General features: G+C 40.9%; 1 protein-coding gene across 2 annotated transcripts; it reads right to left on the minus strand.

Moving 5' to 3' along the window:
• Window positions 1-16,290: 16,290 nt before the first annotated feature.
• snx10a (sorting nexin 10a) lies at window positions 16,291-26,219 on the minus strand. Of its 2 annotated transcripts, XM_053613408.1 has the most exons (7): window positions 25,692-26,219; window positions 24,123-24,168; window positions 22,147-22,233; window positions 21,147-21,247; window positions 18,404-18,502; window positions 16,939-17,139; window positions 16,291-16,727 (listed from the first exon to the last, which is right to left on the minus strand). In XM_053613408.1, the coding sequence occupies exons 2-7, from the start codon at window positions 24,153-24,155 to the stop codon at window positions 16,562-16,564; spliced, it is 687 nt and encodes a 228-aa protein (XP_053469383.1). In that variant the 5' UTR covers window positions 24,156-24,168; window positions 25,692-26,219; the 3' UTR covers window positions 16,291-16,561. The 2 variants fall into 2 exon arrangements, with proteins under 2 accessions (XP_053469383.1, XP_053469382.1); XM_053613407.1 differs by lacking the exon at window positions 25,692-26,219 and having other exon boundaries at window positions 24,123-24,569.
• Between the last annotated feature and the right edge of the window lie 481 nt (window positions 26,220-26,700).

The raw sequence follows: 26,700 nt of genomic DNA on the forward strand, positions 1-26,700 counted from the left end.
GCCGCAAAGAGAGAGATCCTGGTGTGGTGTGGGCGGAACCCCGCCCCCCACAGGCGGCGGAGATCCATGGCGGAGTTCCACCGGTGGAGCTACAGGCTACAGGCTACAGCCAAGCCACGGGGACAGATGGACACCCTCCTGCGCCTCACTAAGTGGTGGCTCCAGCCAGACCTGTACACCGCCACCGAGGTTGTAGAGAGGGTGGCCATGGACCGGTTCCTGAGGACTCTGCCACCCACAGAACATCAGGCCATGGGAATGCAAGGCCCCGGGACACCCAGAGAACTACTGACTGCCCTGGAATGCACCCTGACCACCCTGATGCTCAGCGAGGATGGACAGCACCACCAAAGCCCCCCGGACTACGGTACACCCGGGGACGAGCCCAGGCCGACAGAGCCGGACCAGTGAATGCCAAAGAAGTCCCAGAAAACTTGGCCGGCCGGGTGTATCCTCTCCACGCTGGACCCGCTGCAACCACCCCAGCGAGTGAAGGAAGCACGAGTGCGGCAGGCCTACATGGCCCGAGGCGAGGAGGACGCCGGGACAGCAGGTAAGCCGCACACACACGTTAACCCGATCTCATCTGTGTTCCAACAGGTGAACTGGCAGTGGAATTTCGGGCAGGAACAGAAGGAAGATAACCGTCTGAAACATGGCTTGGCCCAGGTGTGGCAGATAGAAGGGGTCGACCAGAGCCTGAACCAGAGGCTCTCCTCCTCCTACTTACTTGTCGGGGTGGTCTCCTATGTCAATGGGCCAGCCGCCGAGGGGAAATCGTGGACCTCCTTGTAGTCCCCAAGACCAAGACGCAGACGCTGATGCACCTGGCCCACACACACCCGCTCAGAGGCCACTTGGGGGCACGAAACACCCTAGAAAAGCTAAAAGACTGCTTTGTCTGGCCAGGGATGTATGCAGAGGTCCAGGGCTCCCAGTGCCAGCGCACTGTGCCATGGAGGCCCCCGCCAGCTCCCCTTATCCCTCTGCCCATCATAGGCATTCTCTTCGAGAGGGTCGGCATGTACCTTGTGGGGCCACTCCCCAAATCCGCCCGGCGCCACGAGTACATACTCGTCATCCTGGATTACACCAGGGATACCCCGAGGCCACCTCCCGTAACATTGCGAAAGAACTGATGCTCCTGTTCAGCCGCGTGGGGATACCGAAGGACATCTTGACCGACCAAGGTACACCTTTCGTCTCCAAACTAATGTCTGATCTATGTCGGCTGTTGCAGGTTAAGCACCTAAAGGCGTCCGTCTACCATCCCCGGACCGACGGGCTCATCGAGAGGTTCAACCAGACCTCTAAGCAGATGCTACGGCGGGTGGTAAACGAAGAAGGGAGAAATCGGGACCTCCTCCTACCCTACGTCCTCTTCGCCGTCAGGGAGTGCCCCCAAGCCTCCACAGGCTTCACCCCCTTTGAACTCCTCTTCGGACGGCAACCCCGAGGGCTGCTGGATGTGGCCCGGGAAGCCTGGGAGGAACAGCCCTCCCTGTTTCGCTCGGTTGTCGAGTAGGTGCAGGAGATGCAGGGGAGGATTGACCGAGTGGCCCCGATTGTCCAGGAGCATATGAGAGTTGCCCAGGAGGAGCAGAAACGAGTGTACGACTGCCTGGCACAACCCCGGGAGTTCAAACCTGGCGATCAGGTGCTCCTACTGGTGCCAAACAGCTCCTGCAAGTTCCTAGCCTGGTGGCAAGGGCCATACACAGTCTTCAAACAGAAGGGGGCCGTAAACTATTGCCTGCAACAGCCCGGTAAACGAGCAGAGACACAAACATATCACATAAACCTGCTAAAGAAGTGGGTAGAGCCAGCGCCAGTAGTGTCTGCGTTCGCGGCATGGGACACAGGTCATGATGAGGGTACCTTGGTCCAGCTGGGTGAAGACCTCACTCCCAGGCAAAGACAGGAGCTATCAAAGTTGGTGGGTCAATTCATGGATGTGTTCTCTACCTCCCCAGGGATGACACAGCTGGTCCACCATGAGATCAAGACCCAGCCGGGAGTGGTGGTGTGACAGCAGCCCTATCATGTGCCGGAGGGCCGCCGCCAGGCTATCGAGGAGGAGGACGGCCGAATGCTACGGGACAACATCATTGAGGAATCCAACAGCCCCTGGCCCAGCACCATCATAGTCGTGCCGAAACCCGATGGAAGTATGCGCCTATGCAATGACTTCCGGAAGCTGAACCAGGTCTCAGAATTCGACAGCTATCCCCTCCCCCAAGTGGACGACCTAGTGGAGCAATTGAGGAGGGCCCGGTTCATATCCACCCTGGACCTCACCAAAGGATACTGGCAAGTGGCCCTGGCCCCAGAGGCAAGACCGAAGGTGGCCTTCAGTACAGCGAACGGCCACTGGCAATACCGGGTTCTCCCCTTCGGGCTCCACAGGGCAGCCGCAACGTTCCAGCGACTGATGGACATTGCCCTGCATCCCCATTGTCCCTTTGCAGCTGCCTAACTGCACGATGTGGTCATCCACTCCGCCACTTGGTCGGACCACCTGTTCCACCTGGGGGAGGTCCTGAAAGAGCTATGGAAGGCCGGGCTGACAGCCAACCCCAAAAAGTGCCACTTGGGGATGACTGAGGCATAGTACCTCAGGTATCGTATCAGCCAGGGCCTACTAAAGCCCCAGATGAAGAAAATTGAGGCAGCAAGAGACTCTCCCCGGCCTGCATCAAAAAAACAGGTACGTGCCTTCTTGGGGTTGGCGGGGTACTACCCCCGATTTGTGCCTAACTTCTCCTTTGTAGCCTCCCCCCTCTCAGATCTCACGAAAAAGGGCCAGCCGGACCGGGTGAAGGGGTCGGCAGAAGCGGAACGGGCCTTCCAAGCACTGAAAGAAGCTACGCAACCCAGACTTCGCCCTTCCATATACCGTGCACACAGATGCATCCGAAACCGGGCTGGGCGCAGTTCTCTCACAGACCTTCGGCGGATAGGAACACCCGGTCCTCTACATCAGTCGGAATTGTCCCCAGCTGAAAGGAAGCATGCAGCCGTGGAAAGAGAGGCCCTGGCAATAAAGTGGGCCATCGAAGAGCTACGATACTACCTGGCCAGTCGGCACTTCATCCTGGTGACAGACCACACTGCACTACAGTGGATGGCCAAGGCCAAGGACACTAACACCAGGGTAACCCAATGGTTCCTCTCATTACAGGACTTCTCTTTCCAGGTCCAGCACCGGGCGGGGACCCACCATGGGAATGCAGATGGCCTCTCGTGATGGGATTCACTGTGGGCCCGACACTCGGCAGCAGTAGGCTAGGAGCTGAGGGGGGGTACTGTCGCGACGGACCGTCAGCTGGTGCACAAGAGACAAAGATCGCTCCTCCCGCAACTGCCACGGTGGTGCTGAAGAGACAGCTCCGCTTCAGCACCACCAATGTTTTAGACAGCCGGAGAGCACATGGTGGCGGGGTGGGGCCGCCGACACACACAAGGCCGGTGAATGGCGCACGGCACGTGAGAATTCCACCATCCAGCATTCGAGGTGAGAGTATAAAAGGGCGCTATTCCGCTCGCAAAAGGGGAGAAGACTCTCGGGTGTATGCGCTAATCTATGCTGTGTGTTTTCCAGGTGTCACGAGTTCCCTTTTAAGCAGCGCGCTGTGGAGCATGTGAACGCGCGTGCACGAGCAGGTGCGCGAGCACCTGCTTTTCCCTTGTGGACAATTGTGACATTTCGACACGTGCATTTGTTTATGTTTCTGTCATGTCTCCTCCCCGTTCTGTCATTGGTTGTAGTTTCACGTGTGTCTGAATTGCCCTCAGCCGTCAGCCATTACAACGCTGATTATCTCGGCATATATACGGCGCGCCTCCCAGCACACAACGCGGAATATTGAATGAGTTGTAGTAGATTAGTTTAGATTCCTTACGATAGAGAACCACAGTCAGTCCATAGTTTCATGTTTCATGTTTAGAGTCAGAGTCATAGTCATAGTTCATGTCATGTTTCATGTTTAGGTTCGTTTGTTAAGTTCACGCTGGTTTCTCCGCTACCAGTCCCTCGCTGTTGTTTATGTTTCATGTTTGGTATATCGACCCTGTATCCCGTGACCACGACTTTGATTCCTGCCTTGCTCGTTTATGCCTTTTTACCGATCGTCTGAACTTTGCATGTTACTGGATTACGTTTTTGGATCACGTTCTGGATTTACCTGCCTGTGTGTCTCTCAATAAAACTGTTCACACTGCGCTTGCATCCTACCTTATCTCTGTTACGTCACGATGCGTGACACCAGGCAATCCAGAAAAACATAGTTCATAAACAAACTCTATTAGGACATTTAGCAAAAATGCATTTTTACTAAATTTAAAAATGCAAAAATGAGATTTTATCGGAGCAGTATCTATAAAATGTTTATAACAGTATGGCAATTTTTTTTTAAAGGCTCCAAGTTAACACTATAATTTCAGATCTGTTATATTCCAAAGCTAAATATATCAAGACTTACAGTTTTCAAATCTGATCTGAATAAATGACTATTTTATGTGAATTACCCAGGTGCAGCGTGCGTTAAATCTTCAATCAGCTGAAACATTTGCACCATGGCTTATGGCTGTCCACAGACTAGCATGTTATATGGTGGATTTTCTATTGTTTTAATTGAATGCCCTTATTTGTTACGGGTTTATGTTGGCTTGCATTCTTTATTTTTTCATATTTCATACTTTTTTAAAAAAAGTATGTTATTAATATGAAACAACCGAGTTTTACATTAGTTATTGTTCTTATGCATACATTTATACACACACAGGAGCTCTTATAGGATACAAATATTTTTCTGAAATTATGGGGTTTTCTTGAATACCAGATTTCATGTAACTGCGCCTACTAACAATTTACAGATATATCCAGTTTGTTAAATGAGACCCATTGTTTTATTTGCCAAGTCATAGCATGAATATAAATAAGCAAAAAAACAACAACATACAATCTAGGGAACATACAAAAATTCATGAGATCAAGTTCATTTTGCATGTTTACAGCTGCAAAGTTTAGCAGCTTAAAGGGGAGTGAAGAGTGTGAATATGGCATTACAAAGCAGGCCTAAGCCAATAGATATAAACTAACATGGCCTGAATTAGTGGGTAATGACTCAATTAACTTTTGTTTTTGCACAGAGGAGATTTGGCCGCATAAATTAGCAGCTACTCATTGGCAAAGTGTCATGGCCTAAGGACAGCTTACAAATACTGTGTCCAGTCTCTGTCAGTAGGCGACAGTGCAATATAGACGTCCAGCCAGACTTTGTGTTTGTGTAGAACAGACCGGTGTCGCTCACGCAGTGACAGTGGAGAGGCTGTGAGCCCAGGGGACAGCAGGCTGACGATGCTCTGAAAAGGTCAACTTGACATGGGCAAGCATCCCATCGACCTAGCCTCCGTCGGGCCATCGAAAAATCAGATAAAACTTAAGGCCACTCATCGATCCTCAGACATGCTCAAATCAGGAGTGAGAGAGAGAGAGAGAGAGAGAGAGAGAGAAAGAAAGAGACAGAAAGAGGTAAGATGAAGAGGAACTTTGTAAAATAGCTTAACATAATACTTTGAAAAATTAAGCTATGAGAAAATTGCTCCAGAGGAAACAATGATACGAGACAACAATAGCGGCAGAAATAAGTTTTTCCTTAAGAGAAAAAAGGATATGATATGAGGTGTGTGTGAGAGAGAGCGAGAGAGACTTTTGACTTTTAAGATGCCTTTAATTCATCAGTTTATACTATGTAAATATTTACATATTTAAAAGCAAAAACCCCTCAGACCCCCCACTCACAAACCCCACACCCCTTCAATCTTAAACCGAAACAGTTGTGTGAATAGTCTATTAGAAAGTCTGTATGAAAGACTGTATGAATGTCTATAACTGTTTATGAGTAACATTTTTTCATGCAGCTGCTGTCCATCTTCTCCTTGGTGAGAGAACTTCCAGGTTTTCATTCTTTGTAGCTTTTGCCATTGTCCAGGAAGAAACTAGGCAATTAAACATTCCTTTTTCCTTTAGTTAAATCTCAAAATGGGTTGGTTTGTACTACGGTGTACAGATCCTCAGGCTGTTGGTGTGGTGCTGCAGAGAAGTTAAAAATCTCTCGCTCCTCCATGGGTGTGAGCTGTTCTTCAACTGTACCACCTGTACTGCAGTCTAGGCCTTCAGTCTCCCGCATTATAACGTTTTTTGTTATTTTGACAATTTTACCTTTGTTCCGTTAAAAAGCACATGGATGACAGTAACATTGCACCAACAAGCTTTATAGTTTGCCTGTTCAGTCTCGTAAGTTCTGAGCTGTTGTTACCATGTTGAATTTCTGTGTATGACCATGACCTTGATTCTTTTTGATGAATTGTTCTTTTGGATTTGCCCTTGTCTTAATTGATCTGGATTTAATGTGTGCCTAATCTTGCCTGTGCCATGACTAAACCTTGGACCTGATTATTGTGTATGACCTGGACTGGCCTTTTGGATAAGGAATTTTTGGATTTTGCACTATTATGTTAAGACTTCTTGCATATGAATCTTAAATTCCCTGGTGCTGCATTACAGAAGGCTTCCTGTTACCCATGGATCCAGCAGGGGTTTGGAATTAACGCTCTGCCATTGCCTCACAAAGGCAACTATTGGGTACAGCAACCAGAATCAACAGCTTCAAAGAAGTCTGTATGAGGATTCTCCCAAGCCCCATCACAAACACTTCTGGGTTCAACAGTGAGTAGCCTAATTCCTTCCACTAACATGGAGGCTAGAACCTTCTGTACAAACACTGAACTGCCATATAAATATGATAGAGATCCTGAAAGACCTCCTCAGAAGAAGTTGAGCAGGCGTGAGGAACAAGAGAAATGTGAATTGGACCAAACGTCTGTGTCAAAATGGATCAAACAAAGGGGCAAATTTGAAGAACCCTGACCTATCATGTTGGTACAGGTGTATGCATGAATAAATTTTAGCCAAATATGGAATTACAGTGTTCAGTTGGATGCTGTCATAAACAGAGGTATGGTTGTATCTCCTGTGATAAAAGCAGTAAGTGACTACATTTAAGAAGACATCATTGTCAAACATAAGCTATTGTAGGTGAACCATGAACGTAATTACTGTAAAATACTGTTAATTTCTCAAAATGCATGAAATTCCCCAGATTTCCACAAGCCCTAGCTCTGTAACCAGTGGACTCTTTTACAACAAAATGCTACTATAGATTTCCTATCTGGTCCCCCAACATAGATATTGAAATGGTTCTTTCTTGCCCCATAAAAAAGAGAAGTCTCAAACCTGAAATGCTCTGCTTGAGCAGTATACTTGCCTAGGTATCCCCTAAAAAAATTAAACTGAGACTCGACCCTTACCATTATATATACATAGTTTATATATTATATATATAGTTTATATACATGCATGAACCTTGTAATGCGCACTAGAGACCAGTTTTTATTCCAAGGAACTAGGACCATCCTGAGCCAAGATATTGAGGATTCTGCAAACAGCTGTATAACCGAAATTTGTTGTGTGTCATGATGCAAAGCTTGTTGTCAGTTTAAACGCAAGTAAAAAAAAAAAATTGGTGGTTCTGAAATGGCAATACATAGAGGTAAACACTCAACAACAACAACAACAACAACAACAAAAAACGGTCAAGCAACCAACTTTACAATCATTGGACCACTGGAGATGGACTAACCCTAATACCATGATCCTTACTGTAATTGACAGATTTTCTAAGGCTCGAAAACTCTCAACAGCCATGGAAACTGCTCAAATAACTTTTAAGGAGGTATTCATGTTTTATGGTTTACCGGCAGATATTGTGTCTGATCAAAGGGTTCAAGTCATGTAAAGAGTATGTCATGCCTTCTGCAAATCTTTTAATATCAGTGTTAGTCTGTCCTCAGGATACCACCCACAAACCAATGGCCAAGCGGAAAGACTAGACAGGAAATCAGTAGGTTCCTGAAAACTTACTGCTTTCACAACCAACATGAGTGAAGCTGCTATCTGCCATGGGCCAAATATGCACAGAACTCTCTCATGCACTTGTTGGCAGGTCTCAAATCATTCCAGTGTGTCCTAGGCTACTAATCTCCAACCACCTCTATCCCCCTGGTCAGGGGAACCATTCAATGTTCCTGCCATAGAAAAATGGATCAAGACAAGTGAAGAAACATGAGAAGCAGCCCATGCCACGCTACAGTGGGTCATTCATTGACTCAAGTAGAAATGTCAAGTAGACAGACATCAATGTCCCCATCCTCAACTGAGACCAGGCAAAGCATCTAGTTGTGTAGCAAGGACCTTTAACTTAAGCTTCCATCCTGCAAGATTGGCCCATTTAGAATAATCAAACAAGGGCTTGGGACCACCAAGCCATCAGAGGGTTTTGAAGTTTTGAATGCTTCCTCAGATTACCATTTCCTGTTTGTTCCTCATACATGAACTCACACTAACATTTCGAAACCTTACAGTTTACCTTTTCATTCTCCTAAGTTCTGTGTTATTGTTACCCTGTTGGATTTCTGTGTATGATCTGGAACTTGGTTCTCTGTATAGTTCTTTTGGAATTTGCCCTTGTCTTGATTAATCTGGATTCACGATCCTGTTTGCCCTCTGATTATTGTGCATGATCTGGACTGGCCTTTTGTTGATGGCTTTTGGATTTTTGGATTCTGTTAATAAACAAATTGCTTATAGATCTTAATGTCCCTGGTGTGTCTCCTGTTACAGAAGTTTCCAATTTCGACAGAATCTTTTCTTCATTAGATATTTGCTGATAAAATTCAAAGTTTTCTCATATGAAAATATGACAGCTTCATGTTGAATGATTGAACTATTAAGATTTCAGTATGAATTGTTTTTTTTTGTGCAGGTTAACCAAAGGTAATACGGAAATGCTGATCTAGAAAATTGTGAATGTATGATATTTGTTGAAATATTTTGCAAGTCTCTAGAGTTAAGCCAAAGCTAAGAAATAGTGCGATCTCTCTGTACAGTATCAGTGTTTCAGCAACAGGGGTTTATCATTTACCATTGAAACACTGGTCATTACTGAACAGGAAAGTATGATTTTATAATTATATATATATATATATATATATATATATATATATATATATATATATATATATATATTACATTGCAGAAATGCTAAAATGCTGAGTTGCAAAAACAAGTACATGGGTCAATCCTGGTATTTGGTACCTTTTGTGCCACCAATATAAATCATGATCTTACTGCCTTAAAATGATGAACAATGTCAATTTTAAATAAAATTCAAAATCTGTCATAAATAACATAACTTGAACTTTAAGTATATTGAAGTTAATTTAAAAAAATGATTCAAAACATTCACCATTTTTCCTCATGTAATCCATTTTCATGATGAATACAAGACTTACTAGGAGTGATTTTTCTCCAAATTTTTCACATTGTTGGGTATATATGTAACACTTCGCTCTAATGTATAGATTTTTTTTCCAATCGTTAAATTTATTTGAACAATTATAATAAAGGTTTTTAGTGTGTCCCTCAAATTATTTTCCACTCTGTTATATTAGACTATACTGTCTCTTTAAATGAAAGCTGGCAAAAGGATATGACATCATATCATAAAGCTGACATCACTTCCTTGGAGGGAAAACATCCTATCTAGCAACTCAATTTTTTTTAAATTAGCATTAAAAAACCCGCATTCATTTATTTATTTGATAAACCTTCTATGTCAGAAGACCTAACAGAGTGGACAGTTCGAGTGTACATAGCGATAGTGAAAGACATTTATGTTTAGACTGAAGTAGATGTGTATTTAAACTACATTAGTAAGTTTTACATTGTGTATGTTTTACATATTGTAAAAGAAAAAAAAAACAAGTTCAAACTAAATGAATATTATAATTGGTGGTATCTCTCTCAAAGAATGGCTCTTAGTTCTGCTGAGACTAAGAGGTGCGACAGAGAAGGTCGGGATTCTGATCCTGACAGGAGGAGACGTCTAGTGATGAGAGAAACGAAGCTTTTAGAAACTCTGAATCAATTGAACCAGTTCGAAAAAAAAAATGATTCACTGTTTCAAAGCACTCGAAACACCACACCCTGGCGCCACCTGCTGGTGAAAATGTTGTAAAAGCAACGAGAACTCAGTCTAAACATAATAACACCTTCTTACAAAACAATTGCAAATGTTTTCATATAAATGTGATATCTTAAACATAATTTACAAATAAATAAATACTATTAAAAAAATTTTAGTGCTTGTATTGTGTTCTTTTAGTTACAGGCTTGGCTAATCAAGTCATTTAGGCACAATTCACACTCCGTTTATAATTTTACACACATAGATTTGTCATTAAAGCTGTCTATCAAAACTAGCAGTCAAAGTGAAAGTGTCATCAGTCAGGAGAAGGATGATGTTGGAATAGTGGTTTAATCTTTTCATTGAGTTTTATTTTTTGTCCAGATATCATTTGTGTCTCGGTATGACACATTTTGTTTTCAACCATATAGGTCTGTGTGTGTGAAAGGGAAATGGTGTGACTGTGAAAAGAATAAAAGACAGAAATTCATGTCATTGGGAATTTTTATTTAAGAAAAGAAGTTGTTCCAGCGTTTTAGCATTTTAAACAATTTCTCTTTTTGCACAGAACGTCTGCTTTGGAAAATGATTTCACATGGCACAGACAGCAATGGTATTGAAAGATGCTTTTTTGGCAAGGTGGAACAGATGATATTGTTTGTCTTTTCCCCAAAACTCCAGTGGATCGCTTGTTATGATGAGGTAAGGTGTGTTTAGGTACCATTGTACTTCAACAGTTGCGACAGCAGTGACATTGTGGACTCTGTTTCTCACTTATCTTATGGTCCAGGAGCTCCCATACAGTTTCCTCTCCATCTCCCTGTCCTCCTGCTGACGTGGCTTTGTTAACATAACGTATGTTAATTCTGTTTGCAACTGGCTACTTCTGCTTTTCCAACTCATGTTAAAATACATGCCTTATATTTTGACATTTCAGTATATTTCTGCTTTTTTTCATGCAATGTTGTATATTCCATAACTCCCCAGCTGGATGTAATACAGCAGCCAAGACTGGATAAAGACACAGAGACACAAATAAGTCATCTGCCACCACTGCTATCTACGTCCATGGCACACAGAGCCTAATACCAATTTGTCTCCATGATGGATGTCTTGTTTTTACCATCAGCAGTTGTGAATAATAGATGTGATGGAGCTGTAAATAAAGTAATTTCACTCAAAATTTGCAGATAGAAGGAACGAGACAGAAAGAGAAGAAGACTTTTACTAATTGTGAAAAGTAGGAACGTTAGGTCATAGTCCCCTTGAGAAGGGCATTTGTCAACAGGGTCACAGGGTTGATGTATAGCCGTGCTGGTGGGAAAAAGAAAGGTGAAATAATTATGTTATTCAAAAAGAGGCTGGCCACAAAGCAGGAGGAACTGCTGCCTAGTGGACTCTAGTCTCTTAAATACCATGCTGAGACTGGAAGCAGTTATTTATTTATTTGAGTTAATATGAGGATTTGAAAGATAAGGTTTCTAAAGATGCTAATTTCAATTTCAGCTCTTCAGTACTAGATTCCATGTCTCTGACATTTGTGTTTATTTCCTTTTCCTTCCCTCATTTTCCATCTTCTTTCTTTGGCTAAGTTGTTCTTTTCTCTTGGCTCTGGGTTACTTATCCGGTCTGGGTTTCAAACCCCAGTACCACCAAACTGCAAGGCCCTTAACCCTACCTGCTCCAGGGGCATCATGATCCAGCTATCATGGCTGACCCTGCACTTTTACCACAGCTTCCTAACAAACTGGGATATGCGGAAAGAAAAGAAAAAAGAATTTCACTGTGGTGTAATGTATATGTGACAAATAAAGGCTTCTTCTTCTTCTTCTATATATGACTTTAGTTTGTACAGTTAGAAAACAGTGCATGCTATGGATCATAGCAGAATGCTTACTCAGCAGTTTACAATAGCCATTTGTTTTGTGCTTATTGTTATTTTTTTAATGATCCATTGTAAATAGCTGATGTGTGATGTCTACTAAATCCTAATGGATCCATACATTGATAAGTGAGTTGCATTGGTGGAACCAGCAAGAGGTGTTGTTTGAGTAGCAGTATATTGAGAACAACCGCATGAGGAATGATTAGTTGTTATTATTGGGCACAAAGAAGTCAGGCTCATTCTGCTGCTTAATCCATCAGAGAGAGCTGGGTTCTGATCAAAGTATTGATTGACTACAACAGACTGATAGGTGATGATTGTTTTCATGTTACAGCCATGTTGTTATATCTGCTACTTCAAATTTCAGAGTTTATCAAAATAATAATAATAATAATAATAATAATAATAATAATAATAAATCACTAGTATTTTTATGTATCTATAAAAAGGTGCAGTGAAATCATCACAATCAAGAGATTCATCTATGGATAAATACATCAATTCTTAGTCTAATACTTCAATAGACAATTCAGTTTCAGCAGTTTGGGGAATAAAATCTGCCATAATAAATAAATAATTAAAAAACGCTGTGTCTAGCTCTGAAAAGAAGAATAGCTTTTTAGGAATACATTTCTTTAGGAATTAATCTCAGATCTGAACTTTCTATGTCACAGATAAGGAAAGTTTTCACAGTATTTTTCTCTTGATGTCTCTTTCCAAGCATACAGAAATAGGCTAAATTTCTTTCTCCTTCTTCCACTTGCTTGCTAAGCATTCTTAGCCCTACTGGTGTAAATCTGGTTCAATTCTGATTGAAGGTTTACGTGCTCTTGATTGTTTACATCCTCAAAATAAAACTGTATTTATTACGTAGTTCAATTACTTTCAGACGGTGATAACTGGACATAGTCTTTTTGTAGTGCCTTGAAAATGTATTTATCAACAGCTGCGATAGAATTAAACTGACAATAACCAGATTAGGGTGATGGTCATTAGATTTACTAAGGTAGAGTAAAATCATCCATAAGCATATTATTCAATTAAATTTTATTTGTATAACGCTTTTTACAATGCTGGTTGTCTCAAAGCAGCTTTACAGAAATATATAAATACGGGATACAGATTTTAAGTGTGTGGATTCATCCCAATTGAGCCGGTGGTGACGGTGGTGAGGAAAAACTCCCTAAGATGTTATGAGGAAGAAACCTTGAAAGGAACCAGACTCAGAAGGGAACCCGTCCTCATCTGGGTAACAACGGATAGTGTGAAAGTAAAAGAAACTTCATTATGGTTTTTATATGAAGTCTGTTTTGTTGAACTAGTCCACTGTTCACTAAAGGAGACCTGAGTGCAAAACTGCATGTGGTAATTGCAGTCCCGGGGCCTTATTAAAATCACTGCCTAATGCAATTTTGTTGGTTAAAAATGAATCTTTCAAGTCTGTAAGCACATCTATTACAAGGACTCTGTTTAAACTTGTCTTATAATGAAATTATAGGAACAGCAAGGCCATTTCATAGCAGACCACCCAATTTTTAGATGAGCAAAAGTACAGATAGTCAAAGGCAGCAGTCATTCGAAAAGAGTTGCATGATGACCTGAAAGCAGCAGGAACAACAATTACACAGAGAACAATAAGCAATGAACTGCACCACAATCGTCTCCATTCCTACACTTCAAGTCCTCTGTTAACAAAGAAGCACAGAGATACAGTGCATCCGGAAAGTATTTACAGCGTTTCACTTTTTCCACATTTTGTTATGTTACAGCCTTATTACAAAATGGATTAAATTCATTATTTTCCTCAAAATTCTACAAACAATGCCCCATAATGACAACATGAAAGAAGTTTGCTTGAAATCTTTGCAAATTTATTAAAAATAAAAAACAAAAAAAGCACATGTATATAAGTATTCACAGCCTTTGCTCAATACTTTGTTGAAGCACCTTTGGCACCGATTACAGCCTCAAGTCTTTTTGAGTATGATGCTAGAAGCTTGACACACCTATTTTTGGGCAGTTTCTCCCATTCTTCTTTGCAGGACCTCTCAAGCTCCATCAGGTTGGATGGGGAGCGTCGGTGCACAGCCATTTTCAGATCTCTGCAGAGATGTTCAATCGGGTTCAAGTCTGGGCTCTGGCTGGGCCACTCAAGGACATTCACAGAGTTGTCCTGTAGCCACTCCTTTGTTATCTTGGCTGTGTGCTTAGGGTCGTTGTCCTGTTGGAAGATGAACCCCAGACTGAGGTCCAGAGTGCTCTGGAGCAGGTTTTCATCAAGTATGTCTATGTACATTGCTGCATTCATCTTTCCCTCAATCCTGACGAGTCTCCCAGTTCCTGCTGCTGAAAAACATCCCCACAGCATGATGCTGCCACCACCATGCTTCACTATGGGGACGGTATTGGCCAGGTGATGAGTGCTGCCTGGTTTCCTCCAGACATGACGCTTGCCATTCAGGCCAAACAGTTCAATCTTTGTCTTGGTCTTGGTCTGAGAGTCCTTCACGTGCCTTTTGACAAACTCCAGGTGGGCTGTCATGTGCCTTTTACTGAGGAGTGGCTTCCGTCTGGCCACTCTACCATACAGGCCTGATTGGTGGAGTGCTGCAGAGATGGTTGTTCTTCTGGAAGGTTCTCCTCTCTCCACAGAGACATGCTGGAGCTCTGTCAGAGTGACCATCAGGTTTTTGGTCACCTCCCTGACTAAGGCCCTTTACCCCCGGTCGCTCAGTTTGGCCGGGCAGCCAGCTCTAGGAAGAGTCCTGCTGGTTCCAAACTTCTTCCATTTACAGATGATGGAGGCCACTGTGCTCATTGGGACCTTCGATGCTGCAGAAATGTTTCTGTACCCTTCCCCAGATCTGTGCCTCAATACAATCCTGTCTCGGACGTCTACAGACAATTCCTTGGACTTCATGGTTTGGTTTGTGCTCTGACATGCATTGTTAACTGTGGGACCTTATATAGACAGGTGTGTGCCTTTCCAAATCATGTCCAATCAACTGAATTTACCACAGGTGGACTCCAATCAAATTGTAGAAACATCTCAAGGATGATCAGTGGAAACAGGATACACCTGAGCTCAATTTTGAGTGTCATGGCAAAGGCTGTGAATACTTATGTACATGTGCTTTTTTGTTTTTTATTTTTAATAAATTTGCAAAGATTTCAAACAAACTTCTTTCACGTTGTCATTATGGGGTATTGTTTGTAGAATTTTGACGAAAATAATGAATTTAATCCATTTTGGAATAAAGCTGTAACATAACAAAATGTGGAAAAAGTGAAGCTCTGTGAATACTTTCCGGATGCACTGTACATGTCTAAAAAGCATTTAGACAAAACAGAATTCTTTTATAACAATATACTCTGGTCAGAAACTGTCTGGAGAAGGAAGGGTTGTGCGTACGATCCCAAGAACACCATACTCACAGTGAAGTACAGAGGTGGAGGCATCACATTGTGGGAATGCTTCTCTGCAAATGGTACTGTGGCATTGTATACCTTTTTCCTCACTGACACTAACAGAATATCCCTGGAGATCAGCAGTTTCTGAAATGTTCAAACCAGCCATCTGGCACAAACAACCATGCCTGTCATGATTTCCCCTTGAAGCAGCGTGCTCTAAGCGCGAATGCGCGAGCACCTGCTTTTCCATTGTTGACAGTTGTGACATCTGGACACGTGTGTTTTGTTTATGTTTCTGTCATGTCTCCTCCCTGTTCTGTCATTGGCTGGGATTTCACGTGTGTCTGTATTGCCCTCAGCTGCTAGCAGTTTAGACGCTGATCATGTCCACATGTATACCGCGCGCCTCCCAGCACACAACGTGGAAGATTATCATAGAGTTAGATTAGTTCGTATAGTAGTCATAGTCACTGTCCGTGTTTCGAGTTAGTTCACGCTGGATTATCCGCTCCCAGTTCCTCGTCATAGTTCATGTTTCTCGTTTTGTTTATCGACCCTGTTTTCCGTGACCAAGACCTTGATTCATGTTTAACCCTGTGTATGCCTGTTTGCCGATCGCTTGACCTTCGCCTGTTTTGGATTACGTTTTTGGATCACGTTTTGGATTTGTCTGCCTGTCTCTCTTTTAAAATAAACACTGTTTATACTGCACTTGCATCCGTCCTATCTCCGCTCCGTCACGATACGTGACAATGCCATGGTTAAAGTCACTGAGATCACATTTTCCCCATTCTGATGTTTGATGTTTAAAGTGGTACTAAGTCACATTCCTAGATTTAGGGCATTCCTGCTTATTGACAGACTACTACTATTATTATTATCATTATTATTATTATTATTATTTAATAATAACAATCTTACCAAAGCAATAATTACAGATTCAGATACTTAAGCTTAAGTGGTTCATATTGCACTCTTCGCTATAATAAAGCATAAAACTTCAAGAAGTAGACACTTTCAGCAGAAAAAAAATCTCTCAAAGGCAAATCGACAGACCCATAAACAATGGAACCTTTTCTACTTAATCCACCCAAAGCTCATCCTGGGTGATGTGAGCAACAAGCAGGCATTTGTTTGCATGGATATGAAAGAAAACAGGTACATAACCCTGTGCATATTATGTATGTGTGTCTTGCTGACTCTCAGGAGATGAAGATAAACTTCTGAAGGTCTCAGGGTCTAGTTTCATGGCCAGGAATTGGTGTCCAGGACTCCCATTTTGGGAGGACATTGCAAAGGGAATAGCAGTGCCAACACACATATCCAGACCTGAACAGGAGGTGCTGTTGAGACACAAATATGCATAGAGGTACACAGTCAAATAAATAAACTAAGGCAAGAATGTAAATCAACATCTTTTAACAGGCATCCAGTCCTAATGAGACTGAACAATATACTCTGGGGTTATTTATTTAACAAAATTACAAGAGTATTTAGTCCATTTTGAATTTACTATGACTTGTTAAATCAAACACAGAAAACACACATGCACACCTTTCACAGTCAGAGTCACAGAGGCTTTTGCTCTCATCCTCCAGAGGGAAGTGTGTCTCATATACATAGCATTGGATAGCCTCAGCCACAGTATAACTAGTCTGGCCCTGCACACATGCCTCCATTTTGGCAACACTCAGTTGGGTCTGCAGGAACAGGTGCAAATGACTGTCTGACAACAGAAGGGGCATCTTCAGCACTCTACAAAAAGCAATTACAAAATGGAGAGAAATATTATTGATGGCAAACCTCAATTATCTTCACTAGGGCTGTATAAGATAGAATAACATAAATAGAATATTTTAATTATTCTGCTACACATTGCAATTGTGATGCAATGCTTTGCAACAAAAAAATCACATTAATTTTTTGCATTCATTTCCTGCATTAATTATTGCAAAGACCATTACTGTAATAAAAATCAGCAGCCTTCATGAGTGGACAACTCCCTGAAATCAAACCTTCTAATGAACCACCTACTATCTAGTAGTAAGTAACTAAGAAATGATTACTTAATTGTAAAAAAAATATATATATAAGAATAAATTCTGGAAATAAAATTCGATCATCATCAGAATAAAAGATCAAAGTGTTTCCCTACAGATGACCAAAAACACTACATTTTTCATGGCTATATTATAATGTGACCAAGCCTCTGATATGGAGAAGATATTCTGAGCCAGATTGAAAAGCAAGCACTAAGGTGAAAAATGTGGACAACATGCCACTTTACATGGGATTGCTTTTTAGGACTTATACCCTAAATGTGTGTCAGAAGTGATATTCCATCGGTGTATGGCACATAAACATGGGTTGAGCAAGAGATGGGTTCCGACACAGTGGTGCGTGATGTATCTAAAATTCAAAGAGGTGGAGGAAAATTCATATTGACTTCTGACAAAACTTCAATGTTTAATTATTAAATAGCAAACCCCTGCTGCTTGTTTTCCACTGAAGAGATGAAATTAAGGATTTGCATGTCAGTGCGTAAGATTTTTATTTTATATTTTTTTCACTATTTTCACTAATGATTTTTTTTTCCATTGGTGTCATTAATGTCATCGCACAGTGAAATGCAATGCTGTGGCTTTGATTTTATTCACTTTTCATATGAATTCAATGTTTTATTTTTATTTTTTTAATTGCAATACAATGATGATATGGTAGCTTTTCACTGAAAAGCTTAAGCAAGAGAAATGCAGTGAAAATGTTTATTTTCAGTGTGGCAGGTTGTCCACAGGTCACTAATGAAATGTCTTTCACAATTTTTCACCATTGTGATTTACTTTTCGATCTGCCACAGAATCTTCACTCTGTGGAGACAAAGTTGAAGGAACCTGAGTGGAGGGAGAAAACAAGCTTCTTTAGAGAGACGGACATTTCACTGGAATGTAGATTAATTAAATGGGGTGCATATCACAAGGTACATGAGAAATAAGAGATTAATAGTTGTTGGCACACATACGCTTCCAGAAACTTCTGCAGTCCCTCCATACGCTGGGTCACCTGCAATGAGTTGTTGAGGCTGAAGAAAGGGTTAGCAGGAGGAAGTTTTGGCAACTGGCTGAGGACACAAAGAAACAGCATAAATGAGTGGAAGGGATCAGCACAAATTTCAGCATTTTTGTTGCATCCTTTTGTGAAACAAAAGGGAGCTGAAATCCTCACTGGTATTGTATCATGATGTTAACAAAAATAAGGAAATTCAGGTCAGCCATTTGATATATATATATATATATATGAAAAAGAAAGCTGCCCTTATAAAAAGTACAGGTGACATGTTTTAGGGATGCAGACAGTGAAAGAATGCAGAAGTAGAATGAATTATAAATCATCCATTTGGCCTCTAGAAAATAGCTCTAACTGCTTGCTAACATCTAATAAAATCTTTCCATTTAGACAACAGGCAGTTATTCACAGTTCACTTAGTTGTTCATATTTGTATGATGAAAAATAGAAACCGGCTGATCAGTAATGTTGGAAGATGAATATGAGACTGTAGAACCCCAGTATGCGAGGGTGTGGAGGAAGACTCGGAAGGCAGGCAGAATTTTTTCAGTGCTCCAAGCTCATGTTTATTTAGGCCATGCTTTTCAGCACACTTTCAAAAAATCAACAATAAAGGACAAATCAACAGAAAAGGGTTTATATATACAGTGGGGTAAATAGGTACTGAACGCGTCAACATTGTTTTCAGTAAATATATTTCCAATGAGGTTATTCACATGAAATTTTTTACCAGACATCAGAATTAACTCAAGAAATCTGGAAATATAAAGAATTCACAACATTAAAGTCCATAAATAAAGTTATGTGTAATAAAGTGGAATGACATGGGAAAAAAGTATTTAACACCCTAAGAAAAAGCAGTTCTCCAAGGCAAGTTAAATCAAGGAACCAGCTGAAATCCATAAGTAATTAGACCCCCTACCTGTGCAAATTAATATCAGCTGGGTTAGTAAACTGATGGTCTATAAAAAGGCTTTTCATTACCAAGGAGTCACACAAGAAACATCTCATGATGGGTAAAAGCAAAGAGCTCTCTCAAGACCTTCACAACCTTATTGTTGCGAAACATATTGATGGAATCGGTTTCAGATGTATTTCAAAACTTCTGAATCCTCCAGTAAGCACCATTGGGGCCATTATCCGCAAGTGGAAGCAACATCACTCCGTCATCAACTGGACACGCACAGGAGCTCCTCGCAAGATTTCTGACCTGGGAGTCAGAAGAATAGTCAGAAGTGTAGCCCAAGAGCCAAGGTCCACTCAGAAAGAGCTCCAGAAACACTTGGAGGTGTCACCAACCTTGAGACGGTACGGAAGCAGGAGCGGGAGGCGGGTGAACAGAGTAGGATCGGGAAGTTCCGGAAGCGTAGTCGTAGAGTCAGCAAGGGTCAAGCGATCAGGCGAACAATACAAATGGGGATATCCAGAAAGCGTAGCAGAGACAAGAAGCGAGGGTCGAGGATTATAAGAAACAATGAACTAGATAAGCTTGGTAACGCAGCAAACTAAGCTACTGAGCGTATACTTCGCGCCGCTTCTCGGTGGCTGTCTTCTCTAAGTACTAGTTTGTGATTGGTGCCAGGTGTGTCTGATCAGAACTCCGGGGATGGGGAGCGCATGCCTGCCTGGGAAGTGAGTATTGCATCCTGGGAATTGGAGTTATGATCAGACCGAGCTGTGACAGGAGGCAGCAGGTGCCATCATCACAGAGAAAACAATAGGCAATGCACTCCACTGCTCAAGCTCACCTCACAAGACTCCATTACTAAATAAAAGGCATGTCGAAGCTCATTTAAAGTTTGCTACAACTCATTTGGACAAGCCTATGAAATACTGGGAGAGTGTAGTCTGGTCAGACGAGAGCAAAATTGAACTTTTTGGCTGTCCTGCTAAACGCCATGTTTGGAGAAGAAATGGTATAGCACATCACCCTAAAAACACTACACCAACAGTGAAGTTTGGAGGTGGAAGCATCATGGTGTGGGGCTGTTTTTCTTCACATGGTACTGGCAGACTTCATATAAATGAAGGAACGATGAATGGAGCCCTTTACTGGGAGATTCTTGAGAAGAATCTGCTGCCATCCACCAGGGTGATGAAGATGAGACGTGGAAGGACCTTCCAGCAGGACAACGATCCAAAGCATATAGCAAAGGAAACTCTCAGTTGGTTTCAGAGAAAAAAAATCAAGGTGTTAGAATGGCCCAGTCATTCACCTGACTCGAATCCAATTGAAGAAGATTTAAAGACAATGTGTTTAGAAGAATGGAACAAAATCACACCTGAATAATGCGGCCCATTAATTTCTTCATACAGGAAGCATCTTGAGCTGTCATTACAAACAAAGTCTTCTCCACTAAGTATTAAATAAATTTCAGTTAGTGTGTTCAATACTTTTTCCCCCATGTCATTCCTCTTTATTTAACATAACTTCATTTATGGACTTTAATGTTTGGATTTCTTTATATGTGCGGATTTCTTGAGGTAATACCAAAGTATTTCCCCCACTGTTCCAAAATGCATATTTATACAATTCTTCACAAAGGTAAAAGTGTAGTCATTTTTCTGTCCTTTTTTTCAGTCTAATGACATTTTTTGAGAAACTGTCAATCAAAGAATGTATAATAATTCATGTAGAAAAAAAGACATTGTCTTTTAAAGTTTTAAAGCAAAGAGATGGTACCCTGGAGTTAACTTACACAAGAAGAGCACTGTCCTGCAATCTTTGACGTAGCCACACAAACTCACTGTATCGCCTTCTCACACAAGAGGTCTTTTTCTGGAAACACATGCTATTCGTCTGCAGACAAGAAACAGAACATAAAAACAGACTGGTTAGACAGATAACTGTAAAAGATTCATTAAATATCTGTAGTTTTCAGACATTAGATAAATCTGATGGCTGTGACTAGTAAGGCAATACAAGGACTATTCAAGATTGCATCCCAAAACATACTACACACCAAACAGTATGTCGTAATAGTAATGACGTGATGTATGGTGTACTGAAATACTATTTTGTACAGAAGTACCAATTTGCTACCATTAGTATTTTTTTGTGTTAGTGTTATGAGAAATATTTTTTTATTGTGCACGTCATGTTACTGTGACAGTGGAAAGAGGTGAAAAAACAAACAAGTAGTGCAACAGAAAAGGTTTCAGACTATCGTTGAGAGATCAGGAGTTTGAATCCCAGTGATGCGACAACTATCTGTGGCTGTCAAGAGAGCAAAACTGGCCATGAAAGGATGACATTACTCTTTCTCTGCTGTCAATCTGAATAACACTAGCTAAGCATGGCATTAGCTAGTTAGTGGAAATTGGCCAAACCAAATTGGGGAGAAGATGGGAGAATTTTTCATCCATCCATCCATCTTCTACCACTTACTCCTTTTCAGGGTCACGGGGAACCTGGAGCCTATCCCAGGCTCCGTTAAAAGATTCATTCAAATTAATATAAATTAGTATTACATATTCAGAGGTACTTTAAACTTAAGGATGCCTTAGAGGAAGCACATGGAGGGGAAAAATATTTAATTAAATGTTAGGCACAAATGATAACTGTTTTCAAATATCTAGACAAGGATAGTCTGCATTCTCGCAGTGAGTGTGGCTGCTTATTTGAATGGATTGAATTTTGGATTGAATCACAAGAAATATGGGACAGATTTAATGGAGGTGGATGGTGTTTGGCCTTACATGAAGACAGATCTCATAGTCGATGTGTGCATGCCAGAAATCCTCTTTGTGAAGCTGGGGATCCCGGACCCATACACTTACAAATTCCTGTAACACATTTACAAGAGATACTTAAGCATGAGTCATAGAAGTTAGGTGCTATGGATGAGTCCCTATTTTCAAATATCCAAACATTTCATAAGGTCATAGAGTAAATTACACATTTTGAGTATTATTTAGCAGAAATCAAATTCTCCAAAAAAATTGTTTAAGAAGCTATAATCCACCAGAAAGTGTAGTTGTTTACAGAATTTGCCAGTAGAGTGGAACTTATTTTAACAGCAAAGGGGTAATAAATCTGGAATGAGATGCTCAACAAGCATATATGAGTATGATGTTCAGGTGTACATAATCTCTTCAAATCCCCTCGTCCACTCGCATGGACTCTTGTCTCCAGCATGCTCCACAGAGTTCAGAGCAGGGCCCAACCATGACCCAGTCACCTAAATTCTAAATGACTCTAAATTCTCTTGCTCAATCATCTACATGAGAAGATCTGAGAATACACACATTAAATGAGACAAAAGTGTGTTGACCTTCATAAATCAGGCATTGGCAATATGAAATAGCTACATGCCTGAAAATACCCATTTCCACTGTTAGGCCATTAATTAAGAAGCTTGAAACAACCGGAGGTACACTGAATCTGCCTGGAAATGGACTCAAGTATACTAGATGGCCAAAACTATGTGGACCCCTGACCATCACACCCATATGTAGTTCTTCCCCAAAAGTTGGAAGCACACAATTGTATAAAATGTCTTATTATGCCTGTATCTTTAAGCTTTCCCTTCACTGGATATAAAGGGCCCAAGCCTGTTTCATTATGAGAATACCCCTGTGCACAAAGCAAAGGTCCATAAAAACATGGTTTGCCAAGGTTGATGTGAGGGAACTCAAATTGCCCAGGCTGTTTAAAATCTTAAAATCATAGTTCCTAGTGTGGGGACCAAGTTTGTGTTAATGTCTGTGGTTTTGGAATAGACACCTACTGTATGAGTGTGATTGTCATGTGTCCACATAGTTGTGGTCATATACAATAGGGTATATTTTCCCCACAATGAGGAGAGGCAAGCATTTCTCAAAGGTTCACAGTTGGAAATGTGCAAAAGACGACAGAACTTTGGGGTCACCAAGAACAATCAGATGTCACGTCCTTCAACAAAATATTAGAAGGATGTGCCATAAAAAAGACTTTTCTGTCATCTAACCATAAATGTAAGTGCCAAAGTGCCTAGATGCTACTAGATGTTTGACTAGAACCAGGTCCTATGGTCAGATCAGACAATAATAGATTAAAGGTGGATTTGGCATGAAAACAAAGATGGCTATACAAATTAAAATCTAGTCACCAGTGTTGTGTGGTGGAGGTGGATCTGTGATGTGTTTTTTTTTCCTGCAAAAGCCTACTTTTCATTGGGAATCTCAGATGATTGACCTCTGACCTAATTTCCATAAAATCTGCCTTGTTGAAATTTGAATTTTTGTAATTTTATTCTGATTTTTTTTTTAATCTAAATTCTCAGAACCTAGGACCCTGGAGGATCTGGAGAGATAGAAGTGCTCCCAGACTCCTTCCTTATTACTCTCCAGTCTCATCAAGAATTTACAGGATTATGCTAATTAACAAAACATTAAAACAACAACAACAAAAAAAACAACACCACATTTTTACATAACTTTTTTTAAAAACATATCTTTAACAAAGTGTGGATTGGCAGATAATGTAAAGCAGAAGTACAGCAAACCGATATGGTACATATCTTAATGCACACTTTGTTGCCATATGTTTTTAGGCATTAGATATATTGTATGATTACAGGTATTGTTTTTTTTTAGGTTTTGATAACAAAAACAATGGGTTGGAGTTTAAAAAGGAAAACTTCACTCCCATTAAATGAAAAATTAAAAGTGTGCTTATAAGAAATCAAAAGTACCTTCTTCATAAGACTGCCCATCATGTCCTCCATTTCAGAGACGTCACTGGAAAAGACAGAGAAATGATACTTAACAGCAGCAAAATTGAATCGAGCTGAATGATTCAGCACTAAGCACTCAACACTAAGTTTACAACAAGCACAACATTTTTAATGGGAATTGGGAACATATTAAGGAGGATTAGAAATTAAGCTCTTAATACATCAGCGTAGACAGAAAAGCTGCATGGTGATGCAATAGCAGGTTAGAGAAGGACTCTGGACCCATGCTTGGGACACAAATTGGAACAATGTGTTGATCAGTTCTCAGCTTTAGTAAAATGTGGCTATTTAAAATGTACTGTAAATTTCTGCCTGTTATCAGTCAGGCACCAGACTGACAGTTTCAGTTCGCTGTCTTCATAAGTATTATGAGTACTCTGGATACTGCTAAGACAAATAAAATTAGTTCTGGTGATGTACACTTAAAATAGCAAATCACCCAAGTTAAATCCATCCCTTTTCTAAAAGAATATGCATCAAGCATACTGCATTTGATGTACAAAGAAGTGTCAATGACAACATGTGCATTCTGGCATTGCTGGGTGAGAATATTAACTGGTAATGAGAAAATTAAAGAATATTCCCAGTGAATAAATAACTACAAGCAAACTGTCCTACAGTTATTCCTGAACTCAAATCCACAGTCAACACTTGCACAGCAGGTTTCTTTGAAATGTGAGAGCTTGGACTCTGGCTTCACAAGGCTGAGCTTGTTCATTAGATTTTGCTCCCACATTTTACTGCTGAATTCCACATGCCCTATGAATGCTACTTTGGCATCCCCTCCACATCATATGACTAATAGGCTAACTCCCATCTACAGCCAATTAAGTCTGTATTATTTAAAATGCTGAGTCATATAGGGGTACTATTTGCATGACAAACAACCTGTCAATACGACATATTCATTTTGAAGGTTAAGTTACTTAAACAACCATTAGGATGCAAAGAACATGGCCTGACTCTTCTATAGCCAAATAAATTCAGTAACACTAATATGTTGTTAATCTTTTAGTAATAGTAAGCACTGGTCCTCATTTTAGTGATTTACTTCTTTCAAATGACCCATTTAAAGGAATCAGCCTGTGTGAGCTTTGATTAGTTTTAGATTCCATTAAAAAAAACGGTGCCAATTGCAATTTCAACCACTTGGTGAATCTTTTCTGCAGCGTATGGAAGTAAACCTCAACTGCTTGGAATTGCAGAACATAAGCAATGCTACCACAGAATTAGGTGGTTGCTATGGAATTCCAGTTCATTGCTAAGGTGTCGCGAGCTGGTTGCAATGTTATACCACGTGATTGCTAGGGTGTTGCATAGTCATTGTTATGTCAGTCCATGTGGTTGGAATGCATGTGCTATGTAGGTGCTAAGCATTCTCCTATGGATACTATGCCGTAGCCAGCTGGTTGTTATAGAATTTCAGATGGTTGATGGTCAATTCATGTGGACACCAGCCGCAAAAACAGAACTCTCAACAAGGGCTCTCTTTTTTTATCCGCCTTAAGAGGTCGGTATTTTGTTTACCTTTAAATATGGTGCGAAAATCGAATCATTATATATTCTTTTCGCGGTTGGTGTCCCCATGAGTTGACGTCATTCACCACCGTCGCTTTTTCAATGACGTACGACTCGCATTGACAGGGGAATATCCGATTTGTCCGTTCACATGGCAGACGCAAATACATGTATCCGATTCATATCAGATTTATTTCCACATATGAATGAGGCCTGAAGCGGATCTGAGAACCGTATTCCTTGTCCCCCCCCCCCGCTTACTAGCGATGGAAGAAACGAATATTTTCAAAGCTTCGAATCAACTGAACCAATTGCTTTGCAAAATGATACTCCGTTTCGAAGCGTTCGAAACACCACACGCTGGCGACACCTGCTGGTCAAAACAGTGTAAAAGCAACGAGATCTAGGCCCAAACAAAATGACACCTTTTACAAAACAATTGCAAATATCTTCACAACAATGTAATGTTTTCAATATAATTTACAAATCATCAAATACCATTAAATATTAGTGCTTGTATTCTGTGTCTTAGTTAGGGTCTTTGCTAATCAGACCATTTACATGCAATTACTGTCACTACCTTTTTAATTATACACACCTGTGTTTGTCATTAAAGCTGCCTACTAAAGATTAGCATTGGGTCATACGAACCATGTAGCCTAGTGTAAATGCGGCAGGAGTTAGTCAATTATATTGACAGAGCCAATGATTTTGAATAGCAATTGCTTTAAAATTCTACAATAAAATTAATTCATATTTACTCTGAGCATACAGTAGGTCCATATGAAGTAGTCTGAGTTGGTTTGATTGTCTACCTATTTGAAATGTTAATTTTATAATGGATTTAAATCCCTCCTGGCACAATTAAATTGACAGGTTGTATGTCTTTTGAAGATGAATTACTTTAAAATTAATTGATCTTTATTGTGAGCATAGAGTAGGTCCCTGTGAACTGATCTGACTTGGTTTGATTGTCTACCTATTTGAAATGTCCATGTTGTAGAGGATTAAAAAGTGC

Source organism: Ictalurus furcatus, chromosome 24, assembly GCF_023375685.1.
Source record: "Ictalurus furcatus strain D&B chromosome 24, Billie_1.0, whole genome shotgun sequence".
In the NCBI taxonomy this organism is placed as follows: domain Eukaryota; kingdom Metazoa; phylum Chordata; class Actinopteri; order Siluriformes; family Ictaluridae; genus Ictalurus; species Ictalurus furcatus.